General features: G+C 38.5%; 3 protein-coding genes across 10 annotated transcripts; 1 reads left to right on the forward strand and 2 right to left on the reverse strand.

The window, feature by feature from the left end:
* Positions 1–10: 10 nt before the first annotated feature.
* LOC107217754 (dynein regulatory complex protein 10-like) lies at positions 11–1,990 on the reverse strand. The gene is made up of 6 exons (XM_015655399.2): positions 1,399–1,990; positions 1,149–1,284; positions 906–1,055; positions 591–720; positions 282–482; positions 11–133 (listed from the first exon to the last, which is right to left on the reverse strand). Exons 1-6 carry the CDS (start codon positions 1,520–1,522, stop codon positions 122–124), a joined length of 753 nt encoding a protein of 250 aa, XP_015510885.2. The 5' UTR covers positions 1,523–1,990; the 3' UTR covers positions 11–121.
* Positions 1,991–4,558: 2,568 nt separating this feature from the next.
* Positions 4,559–13,354, reverse strand: LOC107217763 (DENN domain-containing protein Crag). Of its 8 annotated transcripts, none has more exons than XM_046742833.1 (20): positions 12,901–13,354; positions 11,918–12,254; positions 10,948–11,556; positions 10,226–10,839; positions 9,708–9,948; positions 9,355–9,625; positions 9,154–9,245; positions 8,808–9,058; positions 8,451–8,621; positions 8,212–8,340; positions 7,851–8,103; positions 7,579–7,732; positions 7,264–7,467; positions 6,907–7,134; positions 6,522–6,617; positions 6,038–6,285; positions 5,646–5,904; positions 5,098–5,505; positions 4,840–5,012; positions 4,559–4,744 (listed from the first exon to the last, which is right to left on the reverse strand). In XM_046742833.1, the coding sequence occupies exons 2-20, from the start codon at positions 12,246–12,248 to the stop codon at positions 4,608–4,610; spliced, it is 4,869 nt and encodes a 1,622-aa protein (XP_046598789.1). In that variant the 5' UTR covers positions 12,249–12,254; positions 12,901–13,354; the 3' UTR covers positions 4,559–4,607. The 8 variants fall into 8 exon arrangements, with proteins under 8 accessions (XP_046598789.1, XP_046598788.1, XP_046598790.1 ...); XM_046742832.1 differs by having other exon boundaries at positions 12,639–13,354; XM_046742834.1 differs by lacking the exon at positions 12,901–13,354 and having other exon boundaries at positions 6,907–7,119; positions 11,918–12,539.
* Positions 13,355–17,560: 4,206 nt separating this feature from the next.
* Positions 17,561–20,157, forward strand: LOC107217760 (ejaculatory bulb-specific protein 3). Its single transcript, XM_015655406.2, has 3 exons — positions 17,561–17,847; positions 18,546–18,741; positions 19,622–20,157. Exons 1-3 carry the CDS (start codon positions 17,830–17,832, stop codon positions 19,762–19,764), a joined length of 357 nt encoding a protein of 118 aa, XP_015510892.1. The 5' UTR covers positions 17,561–17,829; the 3' UTR covers positions 19,765–20,157.
* Positions 20,158–26,786: the final 6,629 nt, after the last annotated feature.

The following is a 26,786-nucleotide window of genomic DNA, read 5'->3' on the forward strand; positions in this document are numbered from 1 at the left end:
AGTAAATTTTTAAGTATTAATAAGAAATGATGTACTCAGGTATTAGATATGTTCCAAAGGTGCGTTAAATATGCCACGTAAAGTACTTGCCAGTTACTACACTATACAACATCAGTCACGTTTATTTCTTCTTCTAAAAAATTGTTAAATCAAAACGTCATTAAATATTAATTATGGTATAATATTTTAGACAAACACTTGGCCGATGCCTGTGACATAACAAAAGCTGTCGAATTTTCATGCAGCATTTGTCCTCTAATTTGCAAAGTAAGAAGCTATACCTTAAGTTTCTTGTTTTTCGTTTTCTTTTTGGCTATCTTAGCCTTACGCTTTTCTCGCATTGAATGCCACCATCGCTGAATAGTTTTTACTGCGCGAGTCATCATTAACTTTGCTAATTTTTCGTTGATTATTGCATCTTCTGTATCTTGTTTCTCTTTCATAAAAGTGTCATACAAATCTGCTTGTCTCTCTATTTCAGCCTGTATCCGACAAAAATGTAGCGTATTCAGTTTTAAAGCACTTTTAAAATTTAAATATAAATATTTCATAACATGAATGATTGAATCAAGAATAACTGTGCCAGCTACCTCTAAATCTTCCTTTTTCTTTTTATCTGTCTCAAATTGTACAATGAGTAACTCCATCTGTTTTTGTTTTTCACCAATTTCTGTGTCATACTTGTTGATTATACCCAAAAGCTGTGATTCAATCTTGAACCTAAAATCGTTTCAGTATATTGAAGCATGCATTTTTCGTGTATAATATCACGTCCTTATAAAGCTAGTATTTACTCGCTCTGTTGTACTGAATTCTCGGATTGCAATTTCCAGTGTAAATACAGTCTTAAAAATCAAATTGAAGATTGAACTAGTAATTCTCAATCAACAATTATTGATTGATACCTTTTATCACGAGCTTCCTTTTCCAAGGCAAGATTCAACGTTCGAATCTTTTTTAGGTGAAACTCGGCATTGCTTACATCTTCTCGGATCTCTTTCTGTTTCATCTCAGATGCCTTGTAAGCAATCATCATTTTCCGCTCTGTTCTAATTCTGCGATTATGATTTATCTTTGAGAATTAACGTACGTGACATTAAAGGATACTGCTTATTCTACATTTCAACTTGATAATCATTTTTCCATACATGGTATAATTCACATCTTCTTTGCATTTTCTGTTTATTCGTTTTACAGTTGCCAAATCTTTTTCACATTGCGAATTTATCAATTCCATTTCCATGTCATGTTGTTTTCTTTGCTCCTCCAATACTGCTGCCAATACTGAAAATCGATAAATATAATTCGTAATCAATATGCCTTCTCAAACGGTATCAATTGGATGATCAGTAATTGAAGTCGAAAAAATTTGTTAGAGTGATGAACTATACGAAATACTTTTTAGATCCGTCTTTGCTTTTTCATTCTCTCTCCAAAGCTTTCTGTAACGCAGCTCTTTTGCCCTGTATTCTTCTGGAGATGTGGAAATGCGTTTTAATGTGTGTTCAAAAAAATGTTTCATATATCCCAAAAACAATTGAGCCTGCTCTGAATATTGTGGACATAGTTGTTTTACTATTTCTCGAATTTCTGTGTAACCATTTAGAATCTGAAATGAATACAAATATTAGTCGAAGTGTGATTTTCTAACAAACTAAGATACCTCAATTGCTCGATAAATATTTGAATTAGATTTCCAATCATTGGTAGATGATTCGGTCATTTTCGAACTTTGTTTTGAAGGCTCTGAACCCTCCATACTTTCAGAACAGGCTGAAAGAAAAAGCATCCCGTCTGATAATATGATCAAGTTTAAAGATATAATTTCAATTTAAAATAATAATACGATTGTTATAACGAGCTTGCAAGGAACGTACGCCAATGGCACGGTTCAATGTAAACATACTGATAGAAGGCATCTGTGACGTCTCTGAAATCTTCTCTGTTTAATATATGCCTTACTTCTGGATGTTGAAGGAGTACAGGCAAGCTAGCCTAGATATGAATAAATCATAAGCTTTGAGCAGTAAGGTGTTTTAAAATTGTACGTCAAAATAAAAAAAATAATAAAGGTAAACGAATGGACGGGGCAACCGTCATATTGATCTTTTGAACAAATCAACTATTATTTTTACAATCGCATAATATGTGCAGCACTTACTGATAATTCTAATTTTTTAAGAGTACGACAAAATATACTAAAGACACGATTGAAGCAGATGGATATTTCAATTTCATTTGAAGCCAATTTGTTGAGTGACTGGCATGAGCCTGCAGGAGTAGCTCCACCATCTCCTTTCCCAGTTGATTCCTCTTCAGAAAATGACGTCTGACTTATCTCAACATTTGGGCACCTGAAGTTCATGAGTGCATCCAGCAAATAAAGAAGGTAGAGTACGTATTTTGTTGAGAATTTCGTATTCTCACGATCAACTTGAATTTGGTGCGATTGACAGAAAGTTACATAATATGAAATAAGAATTTTTGCCAAATGTTTGATTGCAAAAGTTATACATACGGACATGAATCAGGATCTATCGGAACACCACATGGTAAGACTTTGCGTTGAGCACGGCCCAAGAGATCAAGAGTTGCTGGCATAATTCAGCAAATAAAATGATATATACGCATAATGGCTAATGTGTCACCAATCTTTGGTGTTACCATAGGTATGTAGCAGAATGTAATTGTTTTATTTCAACGTATAGGTGACGAAAAAATAAAATCTGGGAAACTTACACACTCTAGAAAATTAATAAAGGGAATTTTCGAAGTATATCCCAAGATTATTTGTTTCGAAGTTGCATAAGAATAAATATAAATCACAAGATGCGTTTTTTTTTTATAAAATACCTCAACTGCTTTTATTTTCTTAGCCTATTTTCAATACAATAATGAATGAATATACATCTGTTTGCTGTATCAAAGGTGAAAAGGTCAAAAGGCCCCAAAAATTAAGTATTAACATTTTCGTATAATACATGAAAAAATTTTAAACTTTACACAATTTGTGATTGGAAACGCATCAGCTTGCTCATACATTGCTATCATTTTTATTGCAAGCCATATTTTCATTCAAGTGCTATGAAATGACAAGATAGTAATGTATCATCAATAAAAAATTACGAGTGCTTTCAATTCTAGTTTCAATTCTTAAATACTCTGACATAATTTGCCCATCAACTTCTATGTATAGTCGCATAATACTGCAGCTTACGATTGGAAAAATCCCTAAGCAAAGGAAAATCGTTCATCAGTGCCAAATAATTTTTGAACTTTCCACTTTTGTTACATATAATAAAATTAAATACCTACAAATTCTTTATGCCAATTGCAGTATACAAGTATAATCCAAGAGTAGAAGGAAATAAATACTCTATCACTGACGGCATTGTGTTTACAGAGTATTCTTGTATTAGGTACTTATTTGCTCAGCTCTCTAACATTGTAAAACGGACAGTGCCAGTATGGCAAATAGCAAACAAGTTGCTAATAAATCTGAATAAAATTTACTGTTCATAGTTTATTGACTGAAATCCGTACCGAATAAGATTACTGAAGAATGGAAAAAACAGATTTCTATTTTGAATCACGTTTACCTGATACAGATATTCCCTGAATTACTGTATCTACCTGAGTACAAAACCATTCTAGGCACTTGAAAAGCTCTATGATGACGAGATTGTCTATATTTTCATCAGTTTTTGAACATAGGTTACATAACACATAATTAATTATGGTTTAAAACGATAAGTTACTCAATATGTTTGTAGCGAACGGTAAATTTGAAAATAAATTTAAATAATTCTTAAAAACATATGGATATCCTAATTTTACACATCTTCACTATTTTTCAATCACTTATCCGAGACACCTAACACAAGACAATAGCTGCAAGTAAATTTAGGTATCGATCTTTGGCCTACAAACAAGACTTAGTAGGTCTCATAAGCATATAGCATTGACCAAGCTTGAGCAATAATTGCAGAAACAGTATTTTTTGTCTAGCTAGATTAACCTAATCTACATTCAAATTTCAAATTAGAGGAAACCTTTGTTTTGTAATCAGGTCAATACCGTACATACTCTTAGATTGAACTGTAAGACATTCGAAATTATGAATTAGGTACGTACGAATGCCTAAATAAATTCGAAACGTTAGTCAATACATGCATGCTTCTCACGTTGTTATGCTCTAAATACACAGAATGATGCCAAAGTAAAAACTGAATCAAAGTTATACTTTATCACTACTGATAAATATAAACTCTTGATAACTAATTGACCAAGTAACAAAATTGTATCTCTGAACCATCCTGTGGTTATGGAGTAGTAAAGTTCATTGAAAATCAATTATTTTTATATCACTCAACTTAACAAATTATTAGCGTATAACTATCAAGTCTTGCTAACAGTCAAACAATAAAGAGATGTATTGTCTCGTTCATCAGCTGCTTCACATTCAGATATCATAACAATACGAATGAAGGAAAGACTTTCAAATTTGTTCAATTATCCAATAAAAATAGTTTTGAATAGTGACTGAGACCAGCTTATCTCTTCGTATACCCATGACAGGTACTATTAAAATAATTCAATTTGTTTGTTCATACGTTGAGTGGCTTGAAGTAATGCCTGCAATATAGTGCCATAGTAGCTGGGGGTGCATCTGTTTTCAACAATAACTTTTCTTCTTTTTCCGTTAGTCTTTCAAGCGACTGATTATATTCCCGATCAAATGCACCTGCAAATAACAAAGTGTCACACGCACGAAAACACCATCTATAAGATATTGTGAGTAAAGAAAAAAATTCTGTTGAGAATTTTTTCACTTCATACTTTGATCAATATTTCCTCGTCCCAAGACTGTGAATACTAAAAACAGAATGTCTCTGTATATAGAAATTGGGGTTTTTTCATCCATTTGGTTTTTATGCCTCTCCAGAGCTAATCTTCTTATAGGTTCCGCTAAGTCGTTGCAACGCACATTTGTTATAACAGACTGCATTAACCTGCGTAATAAGTTAATAGTTTTTGCTAAGGAAACTAATTATAAGGTAGGCTTGATTAAAATTAGTTATTCTGATATATATTTACGTTCGATCTTCTGTACTGTTTGTCTTCCATTGAATGTACATAGGCAAACGATCCATATGTAATTTCTCATTATCCCAAAGTGTTCTAACACCAACCAATGCCGAATTACTTTGGGAATTATTCTTCAAATCCCGGTTATTATTGAACCAGAGCTCTGGCAAATGACTGCTCAAATTAATTCGTTCAAAGTACCAAATCAAATTCCAGTATACTATGGGATGTTCCTGTATAAATTTGTGCTTGGTAAGGCACGAATCTCCTTCTTGGCTTAAAACACTTTCTAATTCTTTCCTAAGCACGAGCGGATTTAAGTATGGAACTGTGATCGGTTCTTCCAATTCCTTTGGTTGTTCTAAGAGTTCTATCAATGCTCCTGTTAACGGATCATTTAGCTCACGCTCCTCACGCCTAAAACAATGTTATCGTTATCGTTTGTTGTTGTTACTTAAACGACACAAATATGATATCAAAAGAACTTCTAATTAATTGTTAAATACGTAAGTACGGAGATTAAAGAAATAAAATATTCTGTGATATTGTGTCAATACCTATAATCCAATATAGTTACTGTCAAAAGTGGTACTGTAGCTTTATCACAAAATTGACAAACTGTATTCAAATTTGAATCCTCTGGCTGCCAGCCAGCCATTATTTCTTCGTCATACATAATAGTGGCACAATTATGGCACCTACTGGCAGTCGATAAGACTAATTCTATCGCCATACGTTCTTCTAAGTCCCTAGAACCCCTTGGATACAAACAATCGGCTAATTCGGACAAAGAACCAAGATCTGCGTTTGAATCCCCTGCAATTCATGGAATTGGTAACACTTAGTCGATTGTACAAATTTTCAAAATGATTGTGAATATTCAAACAAGCTTGCCAATCTTCATTATTGCCAAAATTCATTATAAATTACAAACACGGAACATACGTACCCGAACCTCTTACAGGTATCTCATTACGGTCTTGCTGTGACCCATCAGTTAGCGAATCCAATGATTCGTGAGATATTCCATAAGTTAATCTTTGTTCACGCTCCTTCGATTTTACTGGAGTACTAGTAGCAGAGATAGCTTCCTTTATTTCGTCGAATTTTTTTGCAACACTAGTCGCAGCAGATTTCAAGCTATTCAATCCTCCCAATATTAGTTCGTTTGACTTCTTTCCAGTCAAACTTGAGGGACTAAGACAAATGAGGTTGTTAATAAAGTTCATATTATTACAGTGATATACATCGTTAAAGCTACTACATATTATCGTGAGTTGACATGACATGCAAGCAGGGTGATAATCCTCAACTTTGACAAGTGGTTTAAATTGTTAACAACCGCATACTACTATCATGCGGTTATCATAATGAATCATGCTCAAAATTATGTCCTCCTTAAGAATTTGAAATGTTAAGAAAATGTTACATACCTGATATAATTGGACAAACTTAAGGACTCGATGAGCTGATTGGATGATATCAACTCCTTATTTTTAGCAAATGGCAGGCCTCCGGTAGAATACCGTCTATGTTATTAAAAAAAAAAAGGCACACACAAGAGCATGCAAAATAATCATAATATTTCGATATGCACGATGAGTCGATGAACACAGGAAAATGTTGAGAGTGCAAAGTAGTAAATACTATGAATATTGATGAAATTAATATTGTGATCGAATCATAAATTCATAAGAAGTAATAAAAATTCGATAATAAATGGGCGTTTACGTGTGTGAATTGATGAGGAAAATTCTGAGTGTGATCTATATCCTTGTTGCAACTCAAACGAAATGAAAATCTAACATCTTTGCTTACCCAAAACTAAGCTTGAGACTAGATCCTAGGCTCGACAGGCTAGATGTTACACTGTCTTTATTCTGTGCCCAAAGACTACCAAACTCCAATCTGTCTCTATCTCTTTCTTGTTCACCTTGTTGAGCTACGGAGTGAGGCATAGTTTCACTTCTTTGCAAATGTCCACCAACTATTGGTCCACCTTCATCGACTGCTTGATGAAACGTAGCACTTCTAGGTAAAACATTGCTGGAAATGCATTACGATTGCAAATTTGAATCGTTTATCTAGTTATTTCAAAACTTTTCTGAACATTTTAACGCTATCAAATCTTACACCACAAAATGAGGTAAGTATTAAAAAACGAATTGAAAATACCTTCTGAATAATAACGGTCCCCCAGCACGCTCTTCTGTTGCATTATTAAGTATGGTCAAGGTACTTGTCGAGCAGTTTGAATCATTTTCCCCAGACGGCGATACGACTGGAGTTTCATCATTAAGTAACGCTCCGAGAGGATCATTTTCAGTAACAGGTGTTCTGACGGGGCTTTTCAGTGGTGATTCGAGATTTCGGACTAACCTTGAAATGTAAATAAATCGTTCAGAGTTTGATCGTGAAAGAAACTTCTGAGCATAATATTGCATCGCTTTTATTCGAATAATATTTGATAAATTTGATATAAATCTTTACCTTGGATTACTAGCTGATCGGTTAAGTGCTTCTGGCTGAGACGTACTTAGAGCAGCCCCTTGATCTTTGACAATACTATTTTGACGTAAAAATTTCATTTTTGTCTCCGCAAGTCCAAATACTGGTAAATCAGGAACAATGCTACTGATCAAAGCTAGAACATGCACACAGGACATCGATAAATAAGTATTTCAATTCTGTATTACTATTGTCTCACTGACAATCAAAGTTCTTACTTTGCTGTGCTACCCAATACGCAACAATTTACTTACAATCACTACCTGCTGCATCCAAATCTTGTGAATGCGCACTGTCAAGGCTAGACCTAGATATAGCATGTTCCAAAGTCTCGCTACTCTTGCCATCCACGCTGTGTATATCAGTCGCAGCACTCAATCTCCTTCTGGCACCTTTTTTTCCAGCTTTTTTGAACAAGGCAGCCCCGACGATAACATTGCGTAACTTGTTCCACATTAATTGACTCGAATTTGTCATATCAGATGGCCATGTTGCCTCCAATACCGCCTGTAACCAGCAATCATTGTCACATGTTCAATCTGTGGTTTACAGTGTCACTAAATGAAAATAAATAATTTTTTTTTAATGTTATCCTATTTGAAAAAGCTTTCTTACTTTATTATAAAACCCATAAGTCAAGGCATTAGGTTGGACTCCACTTCGCTTCATGTGAAACAATAATTTCACAGCCAATACAGGTTGACCATAAACTCCACACAATTGCATCATAGCTCTGTAGCAAACCTGCGAAGAATGAAGAGTTGAATTAGTCACCTGAGAATTTATTGAGAAACTGAGATAAAATTGTCAATAAGAAAAAAAAAAACATGGTAAATTACATGTTGAAGCATTACCTCTTCAGTCGGATCCATTCGTAATTTTTGCATTTTCACAAGCAACTCATAGGCTTGATGCAAAATAGCTGCAGGTTGGTTTGACACTTGTAGCATAGCAGGCAGATGTAAAAACCACAGACTATAACATGTGCCCAACAAACATCTAGCCCACCGTTCTGGAACAGCTGCCTATTGAATGATTGATAAATTATTTTCCTTACATGGTTCTACATTATTTTACATTTTCCTGCTCGATTCAGTGTAAAGTTACTGGTGAATTGAGCTTGGTCATATTTACTATAACACAAGGTTCATCACAGTGCGTCTGTACCCACAGTTTCGATTTCTAAGTGCAACATTTTTCTATGGCCTCACCTGTTTTCTGGCCATTTTTTGAGCCACTTTTATCTCATGCTTGGTTCTACGTGCCATCGGGCTTCCAGGCACCATGCTGAACGCAGTAAGGGCTGGATTTTTCGAACTGAGATTTTTCTGTGGCCTCATTAAATCAGGATTCAATTTGAACGATTTGTAGACCAATTTTTTTTTATTCGTTCCAGCTTCGGGTGGGGGAATAAATACTGTGCGTTCACTGTGCTGTGATTCATCTAACTCCAAAAGTGGTCCTGAATAAAGAAATTAATATAAATATAAATAATAAAAATCTATGTGAACAACTTTCAGAACTAAACACGATTCTTTTTTTCGCAACTAAACGTACCACTCTCTTCTTCAACTCGTTCCGTACACTCATCAAAAAATGCTAAACCTGCCATATCCATATCTGACACAAAGCTTCTTTCTTCTATAAATCTGAAAATATACAAAAAGTTGTCCGGTTTGTCTTAAAAATTTTTGACATATCACAATACTACTTTTCCACCGTTAACACTATTAAATTGTCCGTAATTCTGTGCTCTACCTTATGAACATCTGGGTGCGAACTAGCATGCTGTAAAATTTTGCATGAGCTTTATCACGACTTCTCAGAAAGGCTTGCATATTAAATAGGCTCGTTGGGTCCGTTGACCCAACAGTGGGTGCTTTTGTAATTGGCAGTAAATATGATCGGTAGCCCTTCAATATTAAGGCCATAAATCGAAGAAAAGCATCTTGTATTTCCAGCTCCAAAGCTTGTTCCTTCCGTTTTTGTTGAAACTCACGATCTACGCTAAAATCTGCATCCCCTCGTTCTATGAAAAATCGTTTCTTTAACATGTTACATTGGAAAATAATGAGTATTATATATGCCTATAAACAAAATAAAAAATGTACCTTTCTGAGATGTATAACTTCTACCCAAGCTAATCAACTTTGAGTAAAGGAGTTCCAGTCTATTTTTCAGAGATCGACCTGCTTTCTTAGGGAGCAATTTTATGTTCAAATACTTCTTATCATCGCAAATAGCGACGTTGTTGGTGTCAAGATCAACACAGTTCACATCTGCTGGTGGATCGTATAAGTCAAAAAAACGAGAATCCACACCAATAAGAAACGGCAGCGGTGCATGGAGTACCTAAATAATTTTTTAACATTAGTCCACCAATCAATAAAATTGAAACTACAGTCAACAATCGGATCAAACAGACCGACAGTACATCTGAATTCAAAACTTGTATCTATATTATAGATTTCAATTATATTTCATCATTTTAAAATGTTTTGTTATGTTCTCTGAAATTTCAACCCAACTCCCAAAAAATAGTAACCATTTTTTTTTTTTAACTTAAAAGAGAAAAAAAAAAGTATAAATGTGTGGCGTATCAAATATTACGAAAATTAAATGAATTTACCTCTGCCAATCCCAAAGGACACAACGGTATGTAAGGACACTGCCACTTGAACGGAAATAGGATCATTGCTATTGCTTCGCTAACGGATGTCAAAACATCTGGTCTCAAAGAATGAACCAATATCTTCTGTTCCGTTAAAATGAGTAAGAGAATTAACAAACAATTGTCTGGTCCTAAATTTATCAGCAATTGCCTGAAACTCGCTCCGGACCTTGGCAATGCAAGATCTTCAGGCTGCGTTAAAATCAATCTGTCGTCTCCGCTCAATTGAACCAATATTCTCGGTCTTTGAGGACTGGGAAAAGGTATGTCACAGAGAAAATAAGCTATGTATTTCTCAATGGGAACATTTTGCTCCTGACCATTCACCATACTGTGTAGAAAGACAAGAAACTTTTCAAATGTGTCGAAAAATGGCCAATGTGAGAGAATACATATCGATTTGCTGATGTTCAATGACTGAGTATTCGGATCCTCAAATTGCAACTTATCGATTTGTGACGGACTCAACTTATCAAAAATACCAAGTTTTTTATAATTCCTTATTTTTCCTAGGTCAACCTTTGCATCCTCTGCTGAATTTCCCGTAAGCATTGAATCGTCTATGTTATCTGCTGGAAGAGTAATGTGCTTGAAGAGAGAATTGATAAAAAATGAGACAATGTCTAAATTTAGTGTGAATCAAATCTTATATTTTATAAGGCCGTCAACTAGGTACCTACCACAGTTTGAGTTTTTTTCATTCTTCGGACAAAGTTCCAAAATATCGTGAGAATTAGCATTACTCGAGTCTTTTAATACTGGCTCAATTTCTTCATAAAACGTGATAGCAGATCCATATATCTTTTGGGCCGCATCAGCTACTGTTAATACAAATGTGGAAAATACGGGTTTTGGTTTACATGCCAATTTTGGCCAACATTCAATAGTGGCGCCCATCGGCAAGCAAAACATGGCGACAGAATTGGGGAACATAAAACTGTCGTAGTCTTTTATAGGATACTTGTACAATATCGCAGGCTTGAACGATATCAAATTGGCTCGGTTCATAGATTTTTTATAACACAAAAACACATCGCTCCCCAGCATTCCTTTATTCAGATTTTTGTTTATAACGCAAAATGCGTGAGGCTGACACTCTCCTTTGTTTTTCAATATCACACATATGTCCGTAACCACCAGACTGTTGCATGGCATTTTAGGACTGGCTCTTCTATAGGTAACAAATATTCTTGATGTCGAGTTATTTACATTTGCAACATGTCCATCCGGGGTCTCAAAGACCACCTCTGCGTCAGGCATTATACGTTCTTTGCCGTCGTATATTACTCCTGAAACACAACTGTTCTCAATTCTTCTAATCGTAACTATCGTCAAAGTCTTAACTACATATGAAGCAGAATATCTACTTAAATGTATAGATATCGATATAATAATTCTAGGATTTTTGAATAAAAATTTTCATTTCTTCAGATATATTTGGGGAGACAGAAAAGACAGAACATTTACTTTAACACATGATCCGTAGCTACAAATCTAATAAAACATACAAGACGATTAAAAATACCTTTAAATTTTCATAATTTTTCTACATATTCTACCAAATTTGAAAATAATTCTGTGATCTTAGATTTTCCGGAAACGATAAATATTGTGCATAGGCAACGGTAATTTATAAATTGTGGTACTCACCGATATCGACCAAAGGTGGCTTGTCCCTGCCTCTCTTGTAACAAATATAGCATTCGTTTGTTCTGAGGCTTCCGTGGTTTAAATCCGCTGGAAAGCCAGTCACCGTTTTACTCAAAAGGGTATAATCCTCGGGACAAGTTTCTCCCAGAGCTGGAAATATAATGGCCAGATCTGTGATGGGAGCCTGCATGTGAGTATCCTTCAAATGCGTTCCTTCCTGACACCAATCCTCCAGCTTGTTGCTTTCGTCGTTCTCATCGGTTGAAAAATTATCGTCTTGCCCCGGAAGTCCGGCGACAACGAAGTAATCGGCTACCCTTCGCTCATCCATTGTTTTCTGATATTTTGGACGAAATTATCGTATGTACAATATACACCTGCAGCGTTTCTGGTTTAATTAAGGTTTTCCTTCCTTCTTATTGTATTAATTTTTCAATTTTTCTTCAATATCATATACAGTATCGCATTTTTTCTCGATTATTTGTTAGCACAGTTAGCAAAAAGCTTGGTCATGATAAGAAAAAGAATATCATTCAACACCGAGAGTTAATTTAATCTATACGAAATGAAGAATATTTGTTCTGTTTAGTTGGTTGGGTGAATAAAAAAAAAAGAAAAAAGAGGAAAATGTATACCTATACGCGTTTTTAGAGGTTATAAATGTAAATAATATGACAAATAATAAAAATAACACATTTTTTTCTTAAACTTTTTTCTGTACATTTGCTAAAACTTCGTTGTAACGACGATTGCCTTATATTCGATAATAACATGAGGCTCTATAAACACTTGTCACGGAGCAATGAAAGTAGCAGCGATTGTCACAGAAAAGCACAGAAACAAATCTTAGGTTATATGTCACACGCGAACACACTTTGATAAATTATTATTACTTAGCAACAGTTCGGGGGTGAAACGACACATGTACGTATGAAAATATATCCAAGAATGTTTGTTAGCAGTTCAAACAAGCCTTAACACACCTTTATGAGCTTACGGTACGCGATTTATTAAAAATAATAGAAATTTTCTTGTTTCTTGGACGGCCATATTTGTTGGGCGGCAAAATGGCTACCAGGGGGCAAGGTCGCTTTTAATTTTAAAACGTAAATATTATTTGTCAAGGCGATTTTTCAAATCACTCCACCGACACGCTCGTAATTACTTTATCGTATCAACAAACACCACTAATTAAGTGATCCTGCGATCAGATATGAATAAAGTTTCACCAATCATATATTTTCCATTGTTATACAACGTTTTTTCAAACATTTTCAAACTTCGCCGCAGTACGCAGATCGATCTCTGTACACGTTTTAAACTGGACGATCGAACTAGAGAAAATAACTATACTCGTCAATAGCGCTCTATGTCGATGCATAATCAATACTCTTATGCGTAGTAGACTAGAATTACTCGCTATTACACTCGCGGACACATTCCTGAATAACATTAGACTTGCAACTCGATATCATGTCGCCTCGGCTCAGAATTGTAAACGCCTCCATATACGTATATAACTATAGCGGACCGTTGCGACTCTGTCCGCGAATATTTTCAAATACTCCTTGTGACAAAACTATTCGCCATAGCCATAAGCTGTCCCAGACTTTGTTGTAGAGCTTATCTCGACCTTGAAAACTCTTCCGCACAACTTTCCTCTATCTGTAAGAGTTTAGTCAGCGTTCGCATAAGTGTGTGATCTCGTTCCGACCTGACATACAAATATCGTTATATCTCTAAAACTATTGATCCGGTTGTAACGAAATATAGTCTAAAACCTAGCCAGACGTTGTAGCTATCCACAGTAATAAAAAAAAAAAATAATCAGTTTAGCAGTTCTAAAGTTATAAGCGAACATACGGACGTAGAAAAAGATAGAGAGTAACAAATGCACGAACGTGCGTAGGTGTACGGAGATGTACATCCACACATAAAAAACTGCGTATTTATAGCGATTTGATGAGGTAGGTCAAGATCAGATTCTAAAGAGGTTTTAAAAACTGGTGAATGAACGGGTTTAGACTTTCGCTGATGAGTTTGCGCTGTTTACACAAACACGCAAACACACACGCACACGCGTAAGCATGAAAGTATATTAACAGGCGCTAAATCTGAACGCCATGCACCATAAGCAAATCGCTGTGAAAAATTTGCGCAGACTCTATTGTTGGACGGTTTCTAATCGCAATCGTTGCATCATAATAGTAGCCAATTATTTAGTCAAAGCTCAAGAGCAGTCATAAATTCTAGGAACTTGCCTTCATCGATTCCTTGCATAAGTACAAGGCCCCTGAATTTGTCTTCCATTAGGCGTTGTAATGTGCGTACACGTACAATATCTACATTTACTGAGCTTTTCGGAATAAGAGACGACGCCTAATATCAAAGTTTGTGGAATAAATGAACAATCAACTTTTATCGCGGCAAACTTTATTATCGGTTATACTTATATGCCCTCATGAGCGGACGCTTACTTACTCAAACGCAAACTATTGAGCGTAAAATTGACTCATTTTTCTTTACTTTTTCCTTACCTCTTCTTTACGTATCCCTTTTTGCTAGTTCACTTCAGATTTCGACATATGCGCGATCCAGTTTTTTTATCCTGGGTATATTATACTTTCAGATTTCAAGGAATATATAAACTTTTTGAGAACATTGCGTCGATTCGGAATACAAGCTAATAACGTCACGCAGGCAGCTGTTCAGTTTCGACACAATGCTCCGACTTTCTCACTCAATGTCTATTGATTTGTCTATATGATTATTTATTTATTTTCTTTTGCAATCACCACACGAACTCGTAATGCGCTTTGATTATTAAGAACGTTGTGTATACCTGGTTTGACGAAAGAAATTTGAAGATTTATCACATTTGCAATATTCTACTTGCAAGTTGTTCAGAGCAAAAGCAAAGCTTGCTATATTTCATATTTTTGGCTACATATAAATTGTTTGTTTATTACCTTTTTCGGATGGGAAGAGGACATATGAACAGAATTCAAAAATATATGTGGGTATGGAACATGAAGCGATAAGAACTGTTCGTTTATCCTGATTTACAGCTTTATTATACATGCAGAAATATAGTGACAGTTGTAACAAAATCATTGGAATTTGTTCACATCCATAATCATTCTGTACGTAAAATAGAAAGTTGGTCGAAATTCCAGAGTACAAGCAACAAGCTTCCTTAATTTGTATCGTAAGTTGAACTAGCGCAACTAAAGCCAAACACTTGTCGTCAATTTCTAATGACTTAATTGACACGAAACCGAAATTCCATGAACATGAATAGCCCATAGTGACCCTCGCTGTATACGAAGAAAGCAAACTTCATCTACGCGTACACGTGTCAGCTATACGTGTAATAACTGATGCCGATGTGTGACTACACGGTGTTTCCCGTCAATAATTATTCTACGCCAGCTGTTTAGCGTATAAAAGCTGCGCCATTTTATTGCTGCTTGGACAAAAAATTTGTCAAATAAAAGACGCACGTTATTTATTTGCCTATTGATTTACAACGTGTACGTTTAGAGGCACTATGAACAAACGGATATACATATGCCCATGCCATCCGTCGTCGAATTGCGATAAGGATAAAATATTAATAAAAATAACGTACGAAAGCATTCCCTGTAAAACCGTGTTTCGAATAATAATTGTCCTATTTACACAAATTACACGCCCCTTAGGGGGTACGGCTTGACGGGTCATGCACGACGTGACTTGGTGAAGGTTGTGTTACGAGAACAGTATAATGAAAGACAACAAATAAGTATAGGCAGACCGGCGTAGAGCGATGCTAGGGCGTCTTCAAAAATATATTATGGATCGGTATGTGCCTATATATACAATTATAATTGATAACCGTGAACGCATACAACTGAAAAATCTTCTTACTGTAGAAGGCTCTCGATTCTCAGAGCGTGGAAACTATAATCGAAAGATAAAAAAAACTTCGTTCACAGTTTCTCAAAATTGTGATAATCGCTGACTACCGACGGCCGTTGATGGAGAAGAAAATTTCCTGCAAGATAAGTTTCTGTAAATGTTTGAACATTTCGGCACATAAATATTGAGTCACGCTAAGTGTTTCTAAGACGAGTTTTGTGCATAAGAATACGCTGTACGTACGAAAGCGTCCCGACTACTTATAGCCGGTAAAAAGTACGAAAAGACTTTCACGGAGCTTAAATTCGTACATTTTTACAGCAAAAAAAAAAACAAATAAATAAAGATATCGCTCGACTTTCAGTGCCGTTTTCACATACTTTCGTCATACAACTCGTGATTAGTCCTGTTAATAAAGCGCTGACTCTCACAAATATCGTTGCATCGCCACGAAATGATAAAAAGATCAAGGATGCAGCACGCATTCCAGGAATCGTAAAGTGTGACTTGTGTTACATCACATCGTGGATGTAGATCCGGGGCCTTGCAGGTAACCAGAGTTACTTCGTAAAAGCAGCTACATAACCCCCGCATCCGGCTGAAGATAGAAGACACTTTCTCCTCCCGTCCGGTTTGTTGAACCGCGTGCACGTGAATTTCCTTTGAAAACCAATTTGTGAACAGCATTCGGGCGATCGATTGGACCGATTTACACGCATCCGGAACGGTTTTTTTAGAAATCCTTATTCCTCGGTTTGCGTAACCGGAGAAATGAATGAATTTAAATGGGACAATACAGACCGTAAGTGGAACAGGATTTCTACGAGTTACTCAAATTTAGTATACGGACGGTTAATATTTGTCCGTGAACTTCTAACGTCAGCTGACAATAATTTGGAAGAACAAGTTGTCGTACAGCTTACCGTCCCATATTTTCTTGACTTTCACTCAACGAGCAGTAAGTAACTGTATGGGAACTGGGTAGAATACGAGCATGAGATATCGGTCGGATAAACTTTTACCTCAGCTTTTCCATTCCCAGAAACGAAACGGCAGCGACTACTTTATGAAAAATATTTGCCTCGCACGCGTAGAAGTGGTATATGGAAAAATGTATGGACGTAATGGGTTGAGTATTTTTATAACAATATTTCTTCATAAAACTAGTCGTCTCCGTGTTTAATAGAGCGTGTAGAAAATCGTTCTCCACCCTGTCGCCACAAAGCTTCTCAATTATCTTGCCTGAAACAGAGCATTAAGGTTTAATCTTACGGTTGAAAACATTATTTCAATGCGAGATAATTAAATCCGAGTAACCCTTTATTCCCAAATTTGTACATAAGTAATTACGTCACGGAAATTTCGGAGAAATTTTGAAAACTGACTCGCGTTTGCGTTTGATTACATAGTCAGAGAATTGATCGCGTATTATAATATACGTATTGTGGGATTAATTAATATTCCGAGAACATCCAACGTACTTCATTGCATAACAAATCACGGAAAATTCGTAGAATTTATTTTTTCGACTGTTCGATGTACTTTTTCCTGCCCTCTCTTCACGCTCCAAGAAAACGTATATCGTGTCTTGGGTAGATTAAAGTTCTCCCTCCCTCGATGGTTTTAAATCTGTCTCTCTTTCTCTATCTCTCTTTCCCTCCCTCCCTCCCTCCCTCTCTCTCTCTCTTTCTCTCTCTGTCAAGTTGTGCATATTACACCGGTGCTGTGCACACTTTCGTATTTACTGGACGAGCGTAACCCAAGCGCCAGTGCGTCTCGAGATTTCGCGCCGAAAGCAACTATAAAAGGAGCACGATTTCTATCAACTGCTACTCAGGCAACCTTCCCTTCGATATCTCAAACTTTTTTCACCGTGAAGTGTCGAGTAAACTTGACTTTTGGTATAAAACCATTCACCGAATATTTCTCGCGACGTTTTCACGCGGCAACGAATTCGCATTTATAACAACAATATACATACAATTAAGCACGTTAAATTGAACACATTCAACATGGCTGTGCTGCTGAAGGTGAGTCGTAAATATCTGGATTAATGAAAACAATAAAAACAAAGTTTTTTTTTCTCGATATAAGCAAGCTGTATAATTGTGTGCAATATTTGTATATTTCCAAGTGTGAAAATTAATTTATTCTGAATTTTTCGAACCAACCAACTGGATCATAAATTGAATATATAATTAAATTGGGAAACGCCGAGCTCAATTTTGCAAATCGTAAATCATCTCGTTACACGCATACGTATAATCATCCGATAACACGTTCTGTATGATATAACGTCCGTGACAACTTGTGCGGCACATTTGTAAAACTTATGCAGTAAGTTATGCGCAATCATTCGCGGACGGAAAAATGAAAGTAAAGAATATCGAACGGCCGCGTATAAAAACGTTACGCACAATTGTCCAGCTACACGCGAAGTATAAAAAAGTAATACTATTAATTTCTGGTTAGTTTTCGAACACGATCCTGTGAAGTGAGTTTCTCATGTACGTATCTTTAAGATACCCTCATGGAAGATAAAAGTACCCGGTAGTTGGGCAGAGATTTGAATTAAGCTGAATCGTCTTCGCGAGACGCTCAAACTGCATCGGCGAGAGAAAATCACGAGTTGTTTCATAGATCGTTGAAAGATCGGTGTTATTGTATTCGCCTGCAGTTGGGCGTGAAAAACGGCACGATATTTTAACACTATTTTTCCTTCACGCAGGCTCTGCTCGTCTGTTCGATGGTCTGTTTCGCTATGGCTGCGGAGAATCCCCAAGTTAATCAAGAACAACAGGCTCGATCCAGGGTTTCCGACGATCAACTCGAGATCGCTTTAAATGACAAACGTTACCTCATGCGGCAACTGAAATGCGCCCTTGGCGAAGCACCGTGCGATCCGGTGGGACGACGATTGAAAAGTAAGTTTTCACCGGGTGTAAAATAATCGAGGAGTTCCGATTTCCCTTCTCGATTCGAAAACTGGATCGTTGAATCATGGAGAGCCGGTAGAACCCGAGGGAACGCGGGACTCTGCGGGAGGATTTATAATAATAGCATGTATAGGCGAGTCGAAACTGGGTTAAAACTTTAATTAAAAGGATTGCCATTTGGTTATTTGTAGAACCTCGTGAAATCCCGGTAAATTCATTCCGAATGAATCGGATAGACTAGCTCGGCCAGCGATTCATTATCGACGCCAAAAGTTATTCCGCGTTTGTTTGACAACTGGAAATTTTTATGCTTACGATATAACGGTCAGAGTTTCGGATCGCGATTAGGGTTGCGTTTCTCACGTTTCCCGGCATCTCCTTCAGCTTCCATGCAATCGCAATACATCAAGAGATTCGCAAATTTATTTCTTTCCTAATTACACAATTTGTATGCGAATTTTTGCGTCGGCGAGGGGGGGGGGGGAATTTTCAGCTTATAATTATTCAAAGCATGGCAATGAATTGGCGCTACGCTGGAAATTTTAAGCGTTTAGAAATCGCTTATCTCGCCAAACGCGCATTTCCACGTTTCTACCTGTATATACCGAACTTTATACACGCGTTATATAGGTATGTATAAACCGTTCCCCTCCTAAATGACTTTCGATTCATTTAGCTCGAGGAAATCGCAACGAGCGTGTGTTGCGTTAAATCTTCATCTGCAGCAGCCACCGAACGAAAATTTCTACGCTTACACATACGGTGACGATATGTACGTGAAAATTCCCTCTACGCATCCCGGAGACTGTAAATGCGAAATACCGAATACCCCCGACCGTAACTCGAATGCCTTTGTTTTATTTTCCAGGTCTGGCACCGCTCGTCCTCCGAGGTGCATGCCCGCAATGCAGCCCCGAAGAAACTAGGCAGATTCAAAAAGTTCTCTCACATATTCAAAGAAACTTCCCGAGGGAGTGGTCCAAAGTCGTCCGACAGTACGCCGGTGTTTAACAGAACCCAATATAAAGTTTATCGGTAAAAAACTAAACAAAGTTCACATATACATATACTATAATATACCTACGTATATTTTGTACACATTTAAGAAACGTAGATATACAAAACCGGTGCTGTTCAACTGAACCTGGTACTATAAATACAATTATAATGTCGGATAAAAGCGAATCATGACGATTCTATTTTTTTTTTTTTTGTGTTCTAATTTCATTTTGTTTTCATTTTTAAAACGACTCTAATCGTTGTTGTTAATATTATTATTGCATTAATATTATTGCCATTATCATCACTATTATTAATATTATTTCTCATCCATACTCTCATTATATTCATCGTACTGTCACCTCAATACACCATGTCTGTTAATAAAAATTCTTCGACACATCACATGTTTACGGATTTGTTTATATATATATGTATATAATGTCTACCTGATACCTGAACCATAACGAGTTACGCCAATAACAGTGCGTAGCGAGATAAAACGAAGAAATTGCGGAATTGTACGAGTATATCAAGGATCACGTTCGGGTCGGTGAGAAAGTCGGTTGCGATCGTTAAACGGGAATGATTTGAATTGAATGTCGAAGGTTGCGGAATTTATTTGAAATGATTACGCCGCGTCTTTCTGAACAAGCTTTCCTAATGACAAACGGTTTGAGAAGAAACTTTTGAGAGAATGGCTGATGAACTCGAATGACAGGGAACCAACCCCGTTTCCCTCGAGAGAAATACGGCACATTGTACATAACGTCCTTCAAGTCTCGGATTCAGGAATCGAGAATCGCGAGGAATGAAAGAAAAAAGGTGAGAAAAAAAAATAAATAAAAAAAAAATGAAGAAAACTCGCGAGTGCGAGAGGCGAAATATTCCTCCCGGAATAATTTGACGAATTTATTTCTGAATATATTTCCAGTTTCCTGAATTCATTTCGACTCTGTACACATACATATTTCCCTCTTCCAATGCGCGCGATACACCCACGTTGCACGTTCGTCGCACCTACACGACGAATTTCTTACTAATTGTCAGCAATATATGGTATAAGGGCGCGACAAAGAACTTGGGAATGAAACTCGAATGTAACGAGTACAGCTCGTGATTAACGCGTCTCCGTTATGCGTCTGTACACTCGCACGGGCATAACTGGGTATTATTTATTATTTGTCCAACTGGATCTCGTCTCGGGTGTATTTAGTCGGCTTCTCTAATATCCGTCATTAATCTGTTTCGCTTATGCCTATCATTTACCCGAAGAGCCTTTGTCTGTCATTAAGTACCGCCGTTTATCCAACTCCCGGATCTATAACGACCGCTGTCCTCTTCATCCGCTTCGCCCTCCCAATTCGACCTGATGCTTCAAGTTCTTAAACGCGGTTTAAGTTCCGAAGGAATCTGGAAGCGAAGATCTCGTTCCGAGGTGTCGCGTATTTTGACTCAAATATCCGTTCAGAGGGAGGCAGATATCATCGTAAGAGGGTGCAAAGCCGACGCTTTAACCCCTATATACCGCCTGCTTCTTTTGGTAAGCGCGGACCGTTTCACGAGCACTTTCGTCAGTCAGAAAAACCCGGATTTCTCAACTAATCGTCAGCGACTCGACTTTGCTTCTACACCCATGCAGGTAGACGTATGAGGCCAAGGCCCGCTTCGAAGGTCGGCTGCCGATCACTGCCAGAATCACCGTTGTGCTCCATTCCCAAATCAGATTTTCTACATAGACAATCGTTCGACGGTGGGTTGAAGTTCGAAGTGTCGCTGATTGTAAGACATGCCTAATACGCACACCTTTGTTGCACATTATGATACAATAATACATGAATTTAAACAGAATCGAAAGTGTACTTCTGGATTTCGTGCAGTTGGTTGATCTTTTCATTACCAATTCAATCTCATAAAACAGTTATAACTTACTACGAACTTTTAATTCAGGTAAATAACCTTCCCGGATAATATATCGTTGTGTTATGGATCGTGATCGTTGGCTCGAATACAATTGTCAGGAAAGAAATAATAATTGAAGTGCTGCAACGTGTTTCTTCTCAAAGTGAAAAATCAAACGAGCACGAGCTGCCACATAACGTAGAACGCACATCTTTTAACGGAATCTTTCTTTCGACCTGAGCAATCTTTTCGAGGGGTGCGACGGTGGAAAATCGCAAAATATTTTTTTCTCTCAAATACCCCAATGTACAATATACCCTAAATATACCCTAAGTATGCGGTACCACACACCGCGATAATTAAGCAGGTCCTTATTGATTAACGTGTCAACTCTAGGTTCAAAGGTCATCAGAACCGGGATGAAGGTACGTGTCTAGCCGACGACGAGAAGGTTCAACCAGGAGAGAATCTTCCTGGACAAAAGTCCGGCTCCGCATTTAGGAGAGAAGAGACGAATGAATCACGCGCGTGTACCCTGCGTTAAACGTGTTGCGTATTAAATCCTCCTCAGTGACTGTTCTCACGGGGCTCGTCGTCAAGCTCGTCTTTCTCTCGTCGAGGTTCTTTCCTCGGCGATCCATCCTTGCTCTTATTTTTTTTCTCTCTCTCTCTCTTTCTTTCCATATCTTCATTCCTCGGCATGCGAAATATGTCCGTAGATGTAACATGAGAGCAAAGGAGAGAAGAGTTTATCTCACGTTCGAGGTCTCTCTCTCTCTCTGCGAATGGTTGGATTTCTTAATCCGGAAGTACGGATTTGACGGTGTTTGATACGATAGGAGAGATACGCGGGTGGATGGGTTTATGTACATTAATATACCTATGGGGTAGGGTAAACACCGGGGTTATATACCGTATCTAACGTGCACACAAGACCCGATTACATAACACGTATGAGGGTACATGGACCCCCATTCAGAAAGGCGGAAGTTAGACTGTCCGCATATACGTATGTGTACACAAATATACCCGCCTATCCGTATACATAGACGTATGGATATCCATATATGCTACACAAGCAGAAAGTATGTACGTACCTATGTACAGAGAGGTATGTACGTATGTATGTATTTATACTACTACACGTAGAGTGAAGCGGGGGATCGATAGAGGACAGAGAGAAGCCCGGGACATCCCCAGCAATTCTGTTCTCTTATTCTTGCAAGAAACGCGGACGCCTCCTTCTCACCTCAGGCGCATGCATAATCGACTGGGTTACGGGGAATTAATGGCCGCAACCCTCACGAGAGCATCTAATTATCGGAAAGAATTAATTAGCGAGAAGTGGTGACGGGTTGCAGAGGGTGAGGAGTACCCACGGAGTACCTATAAGGTACAGACCCGAGTATCCTCGGGACCCGCGGAGCGAATCCCCGAGGGTTTAACCCGCCAGATCTGACGGTAATAATATGCCCAGGTGTATGCATAGACGCTGGTTTAATTAATTCAGCCAAGATTATCGCCGTGTTATACTCCGCTCCCTCCTCCCCGCTCCTCAAATATCAACAATAAGACACGCCGACACGAACGATCTTAATTATCGTATACGATTGCCCAATTAGGTACAGCAATGATTAACGAGCGACCTCGATGTCCTACCTATTGCACCGATAGATACAATCCGCGAGTTTTTACCCTACGCCGGGATTTTATTCTCCCAGAAATTATGCGCACCTACGCCGTGGAAAAGGAAACATTCGATACGTAACATTCAACGTAACGTTTAAATCACGGTCGATTGAGTTTTTTCCTTTAATCTGAAATGAATTATAACAAATCGAAGTCGGCTTGGTATTCGATTTACGTTGAAAGTACAATGACTGATTTGACTTGATTATTAGGTTTCGCAAATGTGAGATAAATTTCGTACAATCACCGAAATATTAGCGGAAGCAAAAGAACAGATCTTTGAGTAAAGGAAACAATTTGGTCGTTCGTTCAAAAAACTTTCGGTCGATCGATGCGATGATAAATAAAATATTCAGTCAATCGAATGAAATTTTATTTGATCGAAAAAAACTTTTTCATAACCGTGTCGTATCGTCGAAGGAAAAAGGACATATTGCCGCATCGCGTTGGAAGAGAGAAATAGAGAGAGGGAGAGATTTTAAGATCGAACTGAGCGAACTCGGCAAAACAGGTGCATACCACCTCGACTAATCCATTTTCAAAGCCGGGATGACAAGGAGGTAAGCGCCGCGGTTCGTTATGAACATTCCTGGGGGACAAATTGCACCAATCTTCCTCCTCCCCCCGCGACGACGCGACGTCGTAGCCTGCAGGTTTTGGACGACGGAGAGAGAGAGAGAGAGAGAGAGAGAAGGAGGAGGAGAGAAAGTGAGTGTTGCGCTGCCCGCGTCTCACGGATATATCAAGTTCCAAGGGACGCGTGTCGGCGCCATTCGCAACTTGCGAGATTACATCTATAAAAATGATTGTGAAATACCCACGGGGTTATTTTTCTCTTTCCTTTACTTTTACCTTTTCCTCGTCCCTTCATTTATCCGTTTCCTCCCTCGCGGCTATTTCACAGCCACCCTTTTCTCCCTCAAGCTATGTATACATATGTATTTTATACATGTATATATATATATATATATATATACATTATACACATCCAATCACTGCAGTATAATAAAAGCTGCCTAAAATCAACGGAAAGAAGATGAGAAGAAATTCGAGACGTTTTGACGACTCTTTACGACGTTTGAGGTATAACTTTACCGAGGACTTTTGACGCCCTCGTAAAACTTGTTCGCCTCGTTCATCCCCCTCCCTCTGCCCCTATTTCATCCCTCGATCCGTGTGCACTTCACCACCTTTACATATACGTATATACCCGCGGAGAGATCTCGTCGCCGATACGGCCCGAGGGTATAACGATCTGGATACAAGTATAAAGCCCGAATCCCGAAAATCCGCTTACAAAATTGATAACTACGGTCCGCGTAAATCGAGCGGACTGATTCTCGGCTAACGCGAAAGCTTTAATGAGGGTTGAGAGCTGAGGCGCTTGGCCTCGGTGAAGAGTTGTCGGGTTTGAGCCGATACACTATTCCGATACACATACTTATACACCGGGCTTCCACATCCGGTGAAACTATATATTAATTTATATAACGTGCGTTATGTACGCATACCGTGACGTAATTCGGACGATACTCGTCAACGTCAGTCGCTACGATCGAGCGCCGTTTTCACAGATATAAGCGAAACGAAAATCGAGGGAGGAGGGGGAGGTGTAAACCACCGACGAAGAGCAAATCTCCATTTCCGGATAATAATTTTTCATTTACTTTATTCCTACCCCTGTAATAAACACCTGCAAGATTATACACGTACACCGCAGACGGGTATGGTAATATATATATATACAGAGATATAATAGGGCCGGAGGCTGCGATGCAAACAGACATTTCCTTGATTAAAAACATCGATCTCTCGAGAAAAACCGGTGATATATTTCTCGCACAAACGGGCACGCCGGCATTCATTCACGTATGACTGACGCGTACGAGTCTTCGCAATCCCGATCACGGTCCTAATCCTGCTCCTGATACCGGCGATGATACGCGCTGCAGCGTGCTCGCTGCATACACTCCGGCAGGTATACAATTAGCCTCGATTGCCTCTCGTAGACGAGGAGGCTTGTTGCCTGAGAAAGAGCCGGCGAAGAGCCTCGCAACCGACACCCCCTTATACGTATATGTATATTCTGTCTTCATAGAGGTTGAGCAGCGCGGAGGCACAACAACGGTCTTCGCAAACTGCCTTTCATCGCCGTTTCAACGGCTCCGTGGTATAAAGTTCTTAATTAGCATAACTGCGCCGGGGATGCCGCGTTGCTCGTATCACCGAGGACGAGACGCTTAACAAAGATTTTCATGCGCTATAATCCAGCGTAAGAGAGCCCACTTTTCTCGCCCCCCGTTATTTTCTGCACCCTTGGCCGCGATGTTTCCCTCCTCGGTTTTCTCCCCCTTTTTTTTCCCCTTTAGCTGCACGCCCGACCCAAGACGATGCCTACCTAATTCTTGTCGGTGAAGTTTCGTCAAAAGATACGTTTTGCCCGAACAAATTGCTTTGTAATCCTGCTTAAAAGCCAACCGCTTATACAATACGCTTCGGGAATTTCTGGCTTCCGTTAGACTTTCGGGGCGAAGTTTAACGCCGCCGTTGGACAACCGATTCGCGGATTTACAGGACTCTGCAAAAGTTCGCCAGGGACGTTGATATATACGTCTGATTGCTAGGGGTACGAAACTCCGAAGAAAACACAGCTCGGAGAGTCAATATTGCAGGCGGCGACGGCCGCTGCCGTCCGGGGGTTTGAACTTGGCGAGATAATTTAGGTCGCCGCCGGTTCAGCTTACGTTAACTTGAAGCAGCGCGTACTACGGGCGTGTTTATACACGCGGAAAAGACCGGCGGAGATAAAGTGTACGGGTGTGTATATACGTGTATATACATGTATATATACGTATACATATACATACATTATGGCCGAAACGCGGTGGCGGACGGGGAGAGAATTAAGAGAAACGAAGAAAGAAATACCTAGACGGAGAGGTAAGGAATAAGAAGAATAGGGGGAGAGAGAGAGAATGAGACAGAACACGGAGGGGGAGCAAAAGGAAAGAAGAAAGTATAAAGATAACAGGGAAATGGGATGTCTCCGAGCTTTCAAGTCGGATCCCAACACTCGGCGCGAGTTGAACGCGCTTTGTCCCCCAGCCGCGAAGGAGCTTCGGGCTTCGTCTCTAAACAATGCCCCCGAAGTAGGTATATATTTACGGAAAGGTTGAGGGCTCGAAATGCAAAGAATATACCTAAGAGAAGTTGGCTGCCATTAGGAGACAAGTGCCTAGCCCTCGCTTTATTTCCACCCACCCCTCCCTCTCTATCACGAGATCGCGCGCGTGCCACGCCATTCGAAAACGCGTCCCAGAAAGAGAAGCCAAAGGGTGCTTGAAGCCTGATAAGCGATGAAGCGAGGAACGATTTTTTACGTGTCTATATTTTTTTAATTTTTTTTTTTTTTTTTTTTTCACTAAACAAGGTCTGAACGCGGT

The sequence above is a fragment of the Neodiprion lecontei genome, chromosome 6 (genome assembly GCF_021901455.1).
Source record: "Neodiprion lecontei isolate iyNeoLeco1 chromosome 6, iyNeoLeco1.1, whole genome shotgun sequence".
In the NCBI taxonomy this organism is placed as follows: domain Eukaryota; kingdom Metazoa; phylum Arthropoda; class Insecta; order Hymenoptera; family Diprionidae; genus Neodiprion; species Neodiprion lecontei.

Excerpts from the sequence above, each read along its gene's own strand:
- LOC107217754 (XM_015655399.2), bottom strand. The coding sequence starts at position 1,522 with ATGAAACATTTTTTTGAACACACATTAAAACGCATTTCCACATCTCCA. Across the intron at positions 1,285-1,398 it reads AGCAAAGACGGATCTAAAAA|TATTGGCAGCAGTATTGGAG; the intron begins GTATTTCGTATA and ends ATCGATTTTCAG. Across the intron at positions 721-905 it reads AAGGAAGCTCGTGATAAAAG|GTTCAAGATTGAATCACAGC; the intron begins GTATCAATCAAT and ends AAACGATTTTAG.
- LOC107217763 (XM_046742833.1), bottom strand. The coding sequence starts at position 12,248 with ATGGATGAGCGAAGGGTAGCCGATTACTTCGTTGTCGCCGGACTTCCG. Across the intron at positions 10,840-10,947 it reads TGAAAAAAACTCAAACTGTG|CAGATAACATAGACGATTCA; the intron begins GTAGGTACCTAG and ends TTACTCTTCCAG. Across the intron at positions 8,622-8,807 it reads AAAAAATGGCCAGAAAACAG|GCAGCTGTTCCAGAACGGTG; the intron begins GTGAGGCCATAG and ends ATCATTCAATAG.
- LOC107217760 (XM_015655406.2), top strand. Across the intron at positions 18,742-19,621 it reads GGTGGGACGACGATTGAAAA|GTCTGGCACCGCTCGTCCTC; the intron begins GTAAGTTTTCAC and ends TTTATTTTCCAG.